Genomic DNA, 15,283 nt, shown 5'->3' with positions numbered 1-15,283 from the left:
TATCATTAGTAAATGGTCTGTAATCTGTGACCCTTATCCCCCACTTCCTTTCCTTTTGGACGTATCTATGATTTGATTGTATTTACCATGGCAATCATCTAGACCTGGTCAATATTTAGCCTCAAATTAATTGATCATAAAGTGCAAATTTTTTCAAGTCAAAATTTCACTCCAAGGAGCCTACGAACGCAACAATAGGGTAACGTAAGTGATTATTCGCCATATACCTTTACTATCCTCCTTAACGATCCTTTTCTGTGCGGCACCTCGTCGTATATCGTATTGTATGTATATGGTATAGGATAAGAATGCACGGCAACAGGTTTTTATAATCATTCTATAGCCCATGGTGTGTATAAGTAATACCAGTAGCGAGTAATTTTGAGGTAGGCGGTTTAAGAAAAAAAAAAGAAGAAAAAGCCCGCGTTCTATAGAGATACAGATCTTCTCTACTTTTTTCCTTCCTTTTTTATTTCTTAGGCTAATACATGTCGTGTCGCACGCGAGAGCCGACTCCCAGCTATCACGATTTATTTCATTTCCACAGAAACGTTGCTTCGAACCGGATAACGAATACGGTAGAAGCGACTGTAATTCGGTTCGCGGGCGCCTCTTCGATATATTCGATCATTCGTTTATATTTATTATTCTCCCCTTTTCTTCGTAATAATCGTATATAAACTGGCAGACGAATTAGTATCATCTTTGAAGAGCTTTCGTCTGTATGGGAAATTACGATTAGTGCTGTATCATTTGCATATAATGCGCGCGAGCGACCCGTGTATTATTTACCAAATAGGTAATAACCTTTTACTTTCCGATTGCGTATAAATATAAATGTGTATCTGGCTACCATAAACGCCCTCTATTTCCATATAGCCTATCTAGTTATACGCGCCTCATGAGTCCAATCTACCGCACATTACCAACCATGAGATTTTTCTCTCAGTAAATCTACTTTTCACCGCTCCTCCATTGCTAGTAACATAAGTAAGTTCGTGTACCCATGTAAATATAATCGAATTGAGCCACACAACGATGTCGATTCCGCGTTTAGTGCGGCTACCTGTTTTACGATGATGAGAGTATTATTCGATGAAAAATTCTTGGAAATTTTCTCTCCGCAACTGGAGGCATTAGAGAAGGCTCGCGCGAAATAATTTCAGTCGAGCGAACCTTATAAGTTAAAATACCTTTGTAAAGTGAATAAATACGAGTAGGTATTATGTATGAAATCGATACAGTTTTGAGCTACACTGCTTAGGCTAGCTCTTCGAACGAAGTTTTTTCCCCCTTTATTTTACCGATCAAAACTAATTTTATTGTTATTCATCGTTAAATAGATGAGCAAGGCTCTCATTAAATGAATATTTAATTTGTGTTAGCGTGATCGGACGAACTTGAGACTTCTCTTTTAACCATTTCTGTGCTACGTCGAAAAACAGTAGTCCGCTTAAATTCAAATAAATTCGTGACTTCATTGATTCAATAATAATTCCAGCCCATCGGTAACCGCTTATTAAACGTTATCGTTTTAATAGGCTACCGTTTGACTGCACAGAAAATCGTATAAGTTTACGTAGACCGATTCGCTTTAATTATACCGCGCATCGGGTTTCGATCAAATTATTATACTAAGATGTGAGAACGATGTACAAAAAATTAGATCGTCGCGTTCGGGTTTGATGAATGATTATAGTCAGACTGGATCGTTTTAAATACTCGGCATACCTGTATAGTGTAGTTTTGTTGTTGGTTATATATTCGAGGTGTACGCTGGGGATCAAGGTGTGTGATGATTTGGAATTCACACAACGGACGATGAGGCACCGATAGGCGATTAGGTGTAATTAGATTTGCTCAATCGAATTGAATAAATCAGGATTTAAAACTATAACTAACATTTGAAAACAAAAAACACAATGAGCCTCTCACTTCTCTGTAACACCGTGGAATCAGCCTTTGAGTGAAATTGAGTCAATTATGGGCCAAAAGGTTGTCCCTGAAGTAAAAATTTTTTTGTGCACCAATTTTTGATTTCCCACTCTCTACGCTTCCGGAAATATTGCTTTCTCGTACATCAAAGCATAAATAAATTTGTTTTTTTGAGACAGGAGCATGAAATTTTCGAAATTTTCATGGATGGTGAACATTATTTAGGATTTGTATACAGTAATTTTTTTTTTAATTTTCTCCTCACATTTTTAAATTTTTTTAAAGGTTGAAAAGTTAGAAGATTTTTTATGAGGGGGGGGGGTGACGTGTTCGTTGAATTTTTTTATTTTTTGAGCTGAAAAAATAAAGTATCATCTAGTTTTCTTTTTCTTTTTTTTTCAGTCTTTGAAGATGAATGTTTGCAAAAAATATGTAGAGGGGAGGTTTGGTTTGAAGCTAAAAAAAACAAAACAAAAAAAACCTGAGCGTTGTTTTGGAAACGAGGGCTGCTATGAAAAAAAAATACAAATGAATCTGTACAGGAGGAAAATTTATTTTATCCCAGTACTCAAGTGTACTTGATTCTTTGTTACGAAAAATGACAAAACTTCAAAATTTTTATCATTAAATATTCCAAGAGCTGCATTTTAGAAAAAATAAATCACTCTTTAAATGAGGATTTTGTATGCTTTTAGGTGCCTGTAATTTTTTTGAAGGTTCCTTACTTCATCTTAGCTATAAATTTTTTATAATTTCAGTATTTTTCTCTCCAAAAAATTCTTGAGAAAAAATAATGGGGTGTGTCAAGAAAATGAAGAGAAACAAAATCGAAAAGAACTTACTTAAAGATTGATACTCTTCCCCTTCTCATGAGAAAATGTGAAATAAAAATTTCAAAAACAGAACTGCGTATGGCTTAGGTGGATCTACTCACACAAAATGCCCATAATCTGTGAAAATCTCAATATTTATTTCACGCATCCGCATCCTCTTCAAAGATTATTGAAGTTTTGATGTAAGTATATTATAAGACACGATACCTTCGGAAGAGGAGAAGGTGGGAGGTCAAATGCGATGAGTTTTTGCGTAAGAGGTAATCCTTGATGAATCATTTTCGAATCAGTTTGATTCAACGATCATAGGGGAGACCCTCTGAATCAATTATGATAATCTTTTTATGTCATGTCGGTTCTAATCCATATTTTTGGAAAAAATGAAAAAATCATAATCATCTTTCGCGTATTTATGAATGAAAAAAAGCTAAAGTTTGGTTGGTATACTTTATATTCGATCTCTCGAGTCCACTCGTGATGGTTTCAAACCGTTCTGGAATCGCTGGCGGATTTTGATTTTTTCTCCCTCCCTTCCCCACCACCGAAAAAATCACTCCAAAAAATTTTGAATTTGAACCGACATACATAAAAAGATTTTGAAAATACCTACTTATGTGCCTGAATTATCGAAAGAAACACAACGATTGTGAATCCGAGTTCTGTTCAGAGGTGGCAAATTTCATTTTCAGCTCGCTTACAGTCTTTTTTTTTCGAAAACTGGAGAATCCTAAAATCTGCTGGAGGCTCTACAACAATTCGAAACTATCACCAATTAACTCAGGAAGTCGAACATGGAATGTAAACCAAATTTCATCGTTCTAAGTTAATTTGGTGATATTTTGTTTTTTCTCCATTTTTGGACCAAATTTGAATTTTTAGAAATTCGTCAAAAATCAAAAAATGAATTTCAGTGTTCGAAATTTTGACTGGTTGTGTATTTTGGGGTTCTCGTTAGATAACCGTTTGTCCAGTCCAAAAATGGTTGTGTCGGTTGAAATACTTCGCTTGTGAGGAACCTTTTCTGTATCTTTCAAATTGAAGAGTGATAAAGTACCTATGCATCCTAATAAAATTATCCCACAGAATTCTAAAATCTTAGACTGATGAGTATAAAATCTGATCGAAAGGACATTGCTCGTTGTAGTGTTCAAAAATGCTATTCTGAATTATTTTTGAGGGGGTACACAAACTGCACTCCTAAAATCTGTGAGTCATTCTTCCCCTCGATTGATTTCAGAAGATTTTCAAGGACACGCCGATATAGCCTTATTTTGAAAAATTAAAGATGAAATGGACGAGCACTTTTAAAAATGGCTCCTGTTTTCCTTATGGGACATGGCGATGGTGTCTCAGTCTCAGAAAATCTGTTTTGGTGTCTTTTTTTCATAATATTAAGTACTTTAAATTTGATGTTTTAATTTTGAAGTAATGGCCACTCTATGGTTACTGGACTTGAGTAACAAATGTATTATTTGATTTTATTTTATAAGGTGTTGTGGTTGAAGTAGGAGTTTTGAGTTGAGAAAATGTAGGTTGAATTCAGTATCCATTGAAAATGATTGGCAAAAACTTTATTTTCTTCTGCATCGATTCTCATCCTTTTTATAACAAAATCAGCCATCCTTTTCGGTGAGAAACTGAAATTTTCCAACTAAGCACAAATTGAACCTTAAATCTCATACTGTCATGACTTGGAAACAATTTCTATATCCATACATATGTTGTTTCTAACCGTTTTTAAATAATTACAAGACAGTATAACTGTAAAATTTTCATCTCTTCTAAAGCCACATTAACATGATTTTTTTTCTTTTAAATTTCTGATTACAGTACACATTAAACAAATATCTACAAACGATTGCTTCCTACCAACAACAGTTCCCATCGGCGAATCTTCCCAACATACCCGGCTTAAATCCATCAATGATGCAGCCCGGCACATCATTTCAGTCACTTCCGCCATCCAGAATACCATCGCCGCATCACCAATTTCAAAGGCAAAGTTCTCCTCAGCCGTACAACCGTAGCTCGCCAACTTTTCAATCTCCTCCGCCAGCGCATATGAAACGCAGCGCGTCCGTCTCTTCCAGACAATCCAGAGAGGAATCTGTTTCACCTATACACCAAAATTCGTGGAGTTTCGAAGAGCAATTCAAACAGGTAAGATGCACTGATTAAATTAGCCACAGAGGCAGCGCGTATAATAACCGCAACATTATCGCAGCTGGTTAATTGTACCGGGGGGAGATGGGAGAAACGTTTATAATTTACCTATAGGTCTCTCTATACGAGTATCTATCTCTATATTCGTTTATGTACAATTTCTCAAGTTCATTGCCGCTCAAATCTACCACCTGTCATGAAATATGATAAACACCTCGCGTTTACCGAAATAGGTATCCCAACAAGGAAGCAAGGGTACATCTACAGTACTACCTTGTTTGTTGTCTATATGATAACTCCGTGTGCCCAACACGTCGACTATTCTCATGGGGTAAATGTCCGCGCCGCTGCATTGGTAAAGAGAATAACCATCACCATCCTATATTATATAGCTGAGTAAGAATGAGACAGATACTTAGATAGAGTAATATACCGTGTGCGATTATTTTAATACTTTTCTCACGCGGCGGCGCTGCGCTGGCCATCGAGTCGAGGGTGCATAGGTGTGAAAACAATTGATAAGAATCGTAGGTGTATGTCTCTATATCTTACGTATACGTATACGAGTATAATAAATATGTTTAAAGAGTTCATATGTAGTACGACTATATTTGTTGAAATCACCGCTGCACGGACGTCGCGGGGTGAAAAGGTAAAGGACATTCTCCATTCAAATGAATATCGGCATTGATCAGCGCCAGAGACATGTCTTAATATAAAAGGTCAAAAAAACTTACGGATGTCGAACAATGTTCGGTCGCATCTTTTTGTTATTATTTTTTCTATCTCTACGTAGTTTAGGTCCTTTTCCAGACATGATCGTGTAGCCGATTTTCCATTTATAGATATTATAATTTTTTTCAAACTTGGGATTGGTAAATTATTCGGGTGTCTAATAAAGCTTATCATATTATCGTGTTCGTTGCTTCATCGTCAATATTTCAGTGTGTGTTTGGTTGCTATTGAGTGATGCAGTTGTCTCGAGATCATAAAGATATTTATATTGTATCAAAGGGTGATTTTCAAATGACCGTTGGACGATTTTTTAAGACTAGACAGCTGAAATTCTTCGAAGAAAAGCTTCGAGAAAGGTGATTCGTGGAAAATACTTTTAAGAAAAAGCTGAAAGGGATGCTGTAAACGTGGCCATGTTTTTTATTGTAATTCAAATCGAGCAGTTTTTATTTGGAAGCGAGGTTTTCTTTTTGATTCAAAGTTACGTTTTCGGTTGTGATCATATTTCAATTTTTGAATGAATGAGAAGTGAATGTGGTATGTGTACTTTGATTTGAAGGGGTTATTTTTTCATGCTAGGATTGAATGTTGTGACGATTGGTTTTTCTTTTTTCAAGATTAGGAAGTGCTAGAGAATTCAAAATTGGTCAATTAATTTAAAACGTATGTACCTATACTTACCAAATCAACTTTAATACATTTCGTCGTAATGGGATTTCTTAAATTTGTTTTTCTGATTTCTGAATGGATTTCAATTTGTGACTTGATCAAAGTTTCATCAAAAACTTAACTCTTCAATGAATAAGACATTTGAGAGGATCAAAGGGGGAGAAGAATTGAGATCGAAAAGTCCCTTCTTTGAAAAGTGTGGGCCTAAATTGAAAATTTAAATTGAGAGTAAAATTTGAAAAGCTGTCAACTCCTTAATTTAAGTTAAAAGCTTGTATTTGGAAATTGTGAATGGAGGTCCACTGTTACTTTCTTTTTAATAAATTAATTTTCAAAGTACCTAAGATCATTGATAACTTTGGGTTTGGTTTTTAGCTATGATTCCTTAGACTCCCTTTACCCCTTCAGGAAAATGTAAATTGGCCATATTTTCTCACTTTTCTAGAAATGTAGAAATTGAAAAATTTCCAGATAATCTGAAAAATTTCGATCTCCTCTTTCTGAAAATTCTGACTTAATTTTTATACGTTTTTCTATTTTTTAAATGCTTGATTGAAATTTTTATTCTGTTGTCTACTTCTTTTACAATTTTGACTTTCGAAAAATTCTTTGAGTTCCCTTCCATCTTGAATATTAAAATTTCTGAAAAAAATGTTTTGGTTTTTCATTCTTTTTTTCTTTTGATTTTTTCCAGGTGATGTAATTAGATCTCCACCTCTTCTGAAAAAATATTGACACCTGCATTTGAAAAAAATTTTGTTCAACAACTTTTAAATTTTCCATTCATTTTCTGCTGCTTTTGAAACTAAATTTTTAAAAAAATTTCTTCATTTGAAAATTGTACAGTTTTTAATTGAAAAAAAGTTCTACACGGTCTCTTGAGTAATGAAGATTTTTAAAAAAATGCTGATCCTTCCTACTTTTGAAAATGAATAGGTATTCGAGAAAATGTCCTGCCTTTGTCTTCTTTTCTACGTAATTTATTAACTTTGGCTAACAACTCAAGAAATAACAACCCCAAAAAATGTATTTTTGCGAAATTTTATATTTTTATGAGCACTAAACGTATTCGAATCGGTAAAAATTTCGGATCCAAACAAAACTACTCGTAAATCAAGTGAACTTGAAAAAAATACTCAATCAGCCTAAATTTTAGGTCTTCAAGTCCACTTCTTAAATTTTTGAGAATTTCTAGAAATCAAATTTGGACTGACGCTGACCAAAAAAAGAAATTTGATATCCGTGATCTGTATTCATGCTCCCTTCCCTACTTTAAATCGATTCGAACCTGTTTCAAATTGTTTTGAGAATTTTTTGAGCCTCCAGAAAATTTTTGAAAATTACAGCTCTCACAAAATTTTAAGTATTATGGTAGAAATATGAAATTTGTTATGTTTCACATCTTCGAAAATCAATGAATAATGCTTCGAAGTGAAAAAAATCAATCAATACTTTGTCAGCTGACCAGTTTACATATGCCCATTGCCCCTGCCCCTGCCCCCATTTTGATAGAACGTTTTTGGGAAATTACTGAAATATGGGATATGACATGTCGATTCCTCCTGATTTGAGGACACTGAGTTCGAATACCTTATTTATTAAGTTTCTGGATTTAATACTCTTCTCTCGATGACCCCGAAACTATAGCACTTACTTTTTCAAAAGGGGAGGATTGAACTGCGCTAGAAAATTATTGTGCTCGTAAATTAGTTATGTCAGAATTTTCTCTTGAAATTGAATATGATGAAAAAAATAAATAATGACAACTTCATAGGTACATAAATGTGTACAGTTTTTAAAAACTTGATTTCAAATTTTGTTTCCTTTTCGCACTTGAAATTTCACGTGGTCTTCTGGATTAATGCTGATCTAAAATTTATGGGTATAGGTTTTTGTGCTTTGAAGTGTTGTAAAAATTTCCTTGATTGTACTTATGTATCAAAGAAATTTTCCATTATTCGCGGATTCTTTTCTTCTCAATATGATTAACGTGTCATAAACAATCATTGACTTCGTAAAACAAGTACAGGCACTTCTTATACAAGCGATGTGACACATCGAGTTCGTCTTTTCATAAAAAACATTAGGTATCTATCGAAGAAAACTTTTGAAACTTCATAATGGAATAGTCGACTGGAAGGACTAGGGCCAACAGTCAATAAGTATACAAAAAAATCTTCAATCCGAGCACAACCATCATCATCAAAAGAAACAAAAAGATTGCACTATCAAGGCCGAAGGATCGCATGCCATAATTGAAGACCACAAAATACATTTAATTTTAGTCCATCGTGATGATCATGTTCATCGACTCATCGTGTCGAACATAGAATAGAATCCTGGCATCTCTACTTAATACCTACTCTATCTGCGCACGCCGCGTAATTATAAATTTTACAACTTGATATTTTTATATCTCGAAAAATATATATTAATACATTGAACGGAACGAAGTTAAAGAGTTATAAGCAATACGAGAGAGAGAAAAAAACCGACGTTTAAAATTTATAGCAAATACGATCGTAAAAGAAGTATATCATATTCGTCGGATTATTAAAAATAAAAATATGAATACACGACGATGATGTACCTAGAATACCAATCCAATACCTTACCATCTACTCGTAATATAAAAATGTATAAAGAAGACGACTTTTGACGCGATGAGGGGACGTATTGCGATCTGTTTTTTTTTTCACTCTACTTCTTCGCAGCAGTCATAAACTCGCGATCTGTATAAATGCATTCAAAGATTATCATTTTATTGACTCGATATCAACAATAAATTCACAGATAAGTTAATTTTAATTTTTCTAATCTAACTAAATATGCTATTTTATTAACATTTTATAGCAACGTATACGCGGAACGATCATGGGTCTATGTTCAATTAATCCTCAGACGACGTTTCAAATATCACACGTTTAACCCCCCTCCCCCTCCTCCAGCCTGTTACGCCTCGTTCTCGATATTTTAAACCTATTTTTTCCGAGAATATGATCGTTAAATTATCGGTGTATTAAATTCGTTCGGAAATTTTTATTGGTTCAGGTTGTTTGCATGAGGCGGCGATGTTATTTGATGATCGCGAAGCTACCGTTACTATGTTGCTATGTGGGGTAGGTGATGTCTGGGATGGCGCTGCGGTGCCGGTGTTAGTGCTGATTTTAGCCAACAAAATTAATTGATTCACGCGGGAGGTATTTTGATGGTTGTTGTTGTTTTTTTTTGTTAATGTTATTCGAGGAGTAAAAAATGCTGGATTTAATTTATATTATTTGCTACTGCAAAAAAAACACGTAATAAAAAATAAATGAAAATTTTGAGATTCGTTTGCATTTTGGAACATTTTTTTTTGATTTTTGAGAATCATTTTATGAGAGTTTTTTTTAATACCTATAATCTCAAGTTTTCAGTGCTATTTTTTTGAGGAGGGACGAGACCTGCAGGGCCATTAATTTTTGCAATGCTAGGAGTAAATTCATCTAATTTTCACATATCCTACATATTTTTGTGAGGCATCCAGCTTCCACATATCTTATTGTACTCGTATTTTCAGAAGCTAAACCAGTACATCTTAAATGTTATAGGATGGGGTTAAATTACATCCGATTGAATATAAGATTTCTATGTAACGATGTGTGAATAATTTTCTACCTACGACGAAGCTAGAAGTGAAGAAATGAGAGGTAAAGAGGGGTCAATGCAATGACGGTGGTTGACGAGATATGAGAATGTGTCTTAGCTTCATGTATACTATATACATATTATGGATATGAATCAAAAAAAAAAAAGAAAAGTAAAGCTTTCATATCTTTAAACCAATTCGTTTTGTTTTTTCGTCCATTATGCTAGGAAAAAGTAACACCTGGCTGTTGAAAATATTTGAATACGATGGTCATTTACGTAATCTCAGCTAACATCTACATCGTGTATTATGTGCTGGGCTTTATACACTACATAGATAGATATGGTAGATATATATCTACGCTACAGATGCCTATGCTATATCTATGTATACGAAGAGATCAAGTTCACACCTGTTATCTCACGCTTAAAGAGTCATATCTGCTATGTGTATAACGATACGACCATCATCAGCATTCCACAATTGCTTAATCAAATTTGTCGTATTCATTGTAAGATGCGCCTTTTCACAGGCATGATATACTTACTCTGTCTTGTTACTTTTCTTAAATGCTGACCGCGCGTTCGTGGGTATTATTAATGAACACTGTCAACTGTGTAAATACATCTAAAAATGTTGTATTTAGAATTTTAATATGTACCGTTTAAATAAGCTTATATTATTATGCTGCTATAAATGTACTCTCGTACGTACAGACGCGACGTAGACGTAAACGTAGACTATCTTCACCATCGTATGTACGATAAAATGACACCCTTACCAACTGAACGTTAAATGTTTCGCGAGAATTCATTAAAAACCTTTCGAGCCAGAGTAATAATATAACGATGTGAACCGGAACATATCTCAGCTGCGAGTTCTACCCTCGCCCTCGGTCATACGTCCTATAATTTCCAAGTTTAAGGCTAAATAAAGATGTTGCAAATGCGTGATACGAGGCAATGAAACGCATCCTATGTTTTCTCTTCCTCGCGCCCACTTCTGCATAGTACATTACATATAGGTACTAGGTAGGATATGTATAGTTTATTAATGTTGTTAATCTAGGCACTTTGATGATGAGCCACCTCTTGGAGGCTGTGTATATGCGACGAGGAGGTTTCGAGAAAACATCTGGAATAAGCGTGTTCGCACTCGCAGTGTGGTTCCGATTCCGATTCCTGGCATGCTGGGTCTACCTAATGTGTGTATAAAGAAAGTCTCATTTTGGAGAGATTTTCAGTACATATCATTCGGCTGTGATCTGTGATTGTTCCTGCGATGGATGTGGATCTTCGACAGCTAATGAAGAAGTTGCTGATAGCGAATGTTTGAAATTTATTCGTGTTTGGTGGGTTGGGTGGCTTTTATTGTCTCACTATGGTCTTTGGAATTGCCAGGGTATGATTTGGGAGACTGAAAGTTGAATTTTATTAAATTTTCTTGAATACCTACTCAAAATGGGAAATTGAAAAATCGGAGATTGTACGAGAAATAAAGTTTCTGAAATAAGTAATTCAAAAATTACATAGGTAGATAACTGATCAAATAATCAAATGACAAGTACCTAATTAATTACATACTTCGAATAATACTCTAAAAAAACGTAATTCATTGTTACAGTTTCTACTGCAATCATAATATTTCGAAACTCAATTTTGATACCAGTGATCAAAATAGAATTTTATTGAAGAAAGGGGTTGAAGGAGGAGTGAGAGTGGTAAATTTTTCAAAAAAACTATCCAAAATGCAACAAAATGTGATTGGATAGCTACCTATTAACCAGTGGCGTAGACAGATCGTTTTTTGAGGCGGGCACAGGAGGCCAAATATAAGCAAGTCAAAAGTTATTCGACTTCTGTAAGGTTTTTGAAATTTCCTACCAAACTTTTCATACTTATCTAATAAAATTATTAGGTAGGTAGTAGTGTACCTAATTTTCTAGACCAAGGGTCAAAAAACATCAGTTTTGATGAATCAACTTTTTTATTTTGGATTCATGATTTTCAGATTTGAATAAAAAATTTTCAAATAGAATATTTTAAAAATTCATATGATTTAAGAAATGAAACATTATTCTTAGACGTAACAAAGTCAATCTTTTAACCAATGATGTTTCGAAAATTATTGAATAAAAGAAATAAAAAATAATCCTGCCCGAATGAAACGAATTGGACAAAAATTTCTAATTTAATCCACTCCCCCTTCCATCTCCTCAGTTACATTTTTGATACACTAAAAGGAAATGAACGGTTTGAGTTGGAAAAAATCAATGAATAGATCCTTCAGTTTGAAAGGTACAAAATTAATTTGTCGTAAGGCAGGGTATCAAGGTCTAACAGGTAGTGAAAGTAGTGAAAAAATGTAAAAATTCAAACGTGCAACAAAAATCTTCAAATCGTTGAAAAAAAGTCAATTTTTGGCGAAATTAAAAAAATACTTTGTACATGTACAAATTGTCTTCCAATTTCAATTTTTTTTAAAAATTTTCTTGTGAAAAATTTGATTTCGTTAATTTTTTTTGTGTGTGGAGAGGGGGCGGGGTCGAGTGGAGAGATTTCTAAAAATTGCGTTGAAAAAGGCAGTGAAAAAGTACCTTAGTGATTTTTTCAAAAAAAATCTGTTAGATAAACATGCAAAGAGGAAACTTTTTAAAAGTACGTTCCATGATCAGATTCTGCGATTCTGGGAATGTTCAGATCTGAGGTCACACCTGTTCAGATCAAAATTTTGATCGGATTGCAGCTGTTCAGACCTGATCTGATTTAATGGAGGGGGCCTGATTAAATCTAACCAGATCTGAACAGATCTAATCAGATCATCCGCATAGACTTGATTATTGGACCCAACAGGGCAGACCTTATTGCTGAATGTGACCAGATTTGTTCAATATTTCCTGAAATTTTCCAACTTGTCCTCGGGCCCTCTTACGCTTTAATCCTGGGGAGTGGGACTTGAAAGCGACGAGTAAACACACATTCATGGAAGGGCCATGAGAGGACACAGTTCCTCAAAAAAGTAGACGAAAGAGTACATTTTATTCTGAGTAATGAATATACAACAGAGTGCAATTTATGATACAAATATTCTTGAGTACTGATTGTACAATAATATTTCGATGATTTTGTACTCAATATGAAAATTGTAATGTACTTTTTCTTGTACTTTTCAAGAACTGTTACCTACACAATTTTTCCTATTCTAAATTTTTTTATTTCAGTGATGTGGTAGGAAATTTCAATTTTTTCCAGAAATTTTAAACTGCTCCAGAAAAAGCAGAATAATTCTTGAGCTTTCAGTGAATTATAAATTTTCTGAAATTTTAATTGCTCTGGAAAGGTCAAAGAAATTTTCAATTGCTCTGGGAGGGCTTGAAATGAAATTTTCAAATGCTGTCCTTGTGAGAAAAAAATGTAGAAAGTGAATACTATAAGTATTTAAATTAAATTTGTTGGTTAACAACGAATATCTCAGCTTGTCAAGGACTTGTGAGTACATTTTTCAATTTATTTTTCTCCCCTGAGTCGAAGAATTCACGAAGTGTTCTCCAGACGAGGTCCTCGTGGTATTTATTTGTGAAGAAAATATTTGATTCAGGATTTTCAAAACGAAAAATTATTTTTGTAATACGTATGGTATTATGTAGTTTTGCGGGATCTTCTGAACCTATATGTATTAATTTTGAGACCATTATTTTAGCTTATGCATATTGTACTTATGTTTTATAAATTATTTACTAATAAAATCAGAATTCAAATCAGGCTGGCTGCACTGCTCAGAATAGTATTATTTATATAAAATAGGTATTCGAGATTCGTGTTTACAAATATTAATTTGTTTATTTTTGTAGCATCGTGTATCGATAAGTACTTACGTCAAAATGAGTCTGAAATGAATGAGTAAAATTAGTTAAGGTGAAATAAATTTACTTGTACATGAGTACGCCAAATGGGAAAAAATTTAAAAATAGGCTTGCCATAAACGCGTTGATTGGTAGGAAATTTTATTTATTCGAGTTACGATTATTACTCGTTGCATATATGTATGTATTTATTTTTACATCGTGAGTATATTTCGTTATTAGGAATAAACTTTCTCCCCTCGCATAATTAGGATTCCCAGCCCAATGTGACATGTAAATTGAGAGGTTCGTGAGTTGTGATACAAACGGTAGATTTTTTAGTACTGTATTTAAAAAGATTTTCGCCCGCCCAACCCTTCCCACTCTGTAGACGCCTAACGCTTCTACTGGCTTGTTGCGACGACCAGATAAGAATGAATATAACACGAAAGCAGCCAGTGAAGAGAAAAAAAACCACCGCCGCAAATAAATCTGTGTTGATTTTACGCAATTATCGCGCAACCGGTCGGCCAACCAATCAGCGATTTTATAGCGAATAATTTTCTCTACATTGTTTAAAAATCTCGCGCAAAACAACAACCGTGTATAACTAGCAATGTTGTAAAAAGTCGTAATACGACCGCCATTAAACAATGAAAGAAAATGATAAGCGACGTGTATGCCGATGTAACGACTGCAGTGTATTATGCGAATGTGTGAGGTTTTCAGCCTATAATATGCGCCTTTGCTGCATTCTTTGTCACGTCAAGTGTGAGGGAATGAAGAAAAAGTAAATATTTGCTCGTTATGCTGGCCCAAGATGGAGAAAATTCGTGATGTTTGATGCCTATGTTGAAAGAATGGAATTTGTGAGAAGTATCTGCCTTGTATTTCAAAATTTTTTCCAAAGACCATTATTTTTCAATTTTATTTTTTTAAAAAATTTTGAAATTAATCAACCAGAGTAAATATCTACATAGCAATTCATATTTTTGATTTGTGGATTAGTTTGACCAATTAGTTGCAAAAGAACTACGAGTAGTTACCTTTTTTTTTCTTTTTTTTTTGAGATTGAGTCAATGAGCCTCCCCTTAACAACAATCAACATTTTCCAAATTCTTCTCATTCCGTGTTCAAAATTTTCAGAATTTCATTTAAAAAGAGGTAGTTTATTATTCTTTAAAATTTCTGCACAGAAATTATACTTTTCCGCCTATAGAACATCATTTTTATCATTTTTAGGAAAATGAGCAGCCCTTCTCCTGAGTGAGATCCTGCCTTATTCCTGCTCAATGTTCCTAAAAGCATATGTCTTGAATTTAGAATAAGATATGTGTATTTTTGTGTATATTTTGGTGGCGGTTACAATCTGGTATTCGCCTCATCATACATACTCCCTCGGTAGCGTTTACGCACGACCCTAAATCTGACCACTTGGTATAGTTCTCTCCCTTTTCACGACAAAGTTATCTATTACCG

At 34.2% G+C, this 15,283-nt stretch overlaps 1 protein-coding gene across 8 annotated transcripts in view; it reads left to right on the top strand.

Moving 5' to 3' along the window:
- The window catches only part of LOC135836616 (protein dead ringer homolog), a 141,207-nt gene that overhangs the window by 59,043 nt on the left and 66,881 nt on the right, over window positions 1–15,283 (top strand). For all 8 annotated transcript variants that reach the window (XM_065351560.1, XM_065351558.1, XM_065351562.1 and 5 more), the window contains one exon: window positions 4,599–4,928. In XM_065351560.1, coding sequence (XP_065207632.1) covers window positions 4,599–4,928 — 330 coding nt within the window. The remainder of the gene's footprint in view (window positions 1–4,598; window positions 4,929–15,283) is intronic.

Source organism: Planococcus citri, chromosome 2, assembly GCF_950023065.1.
Source record: "Planococcus citri chromosome 2, ihPlaCitr1.1, whole genome shotgun sequence".
Classification (NCBI taxonomy): domain Eukaryota; kingdom Metazoa; phylum Arthropoda; class Insecta; order Hemiptera; family Pseudococcidae; genus Planococcus; species Planococcus citri.
Note: the sequence above shows the minus strand (reverse complement) of the source record. Positions and strands in the feature narration are given on the sequence as shown.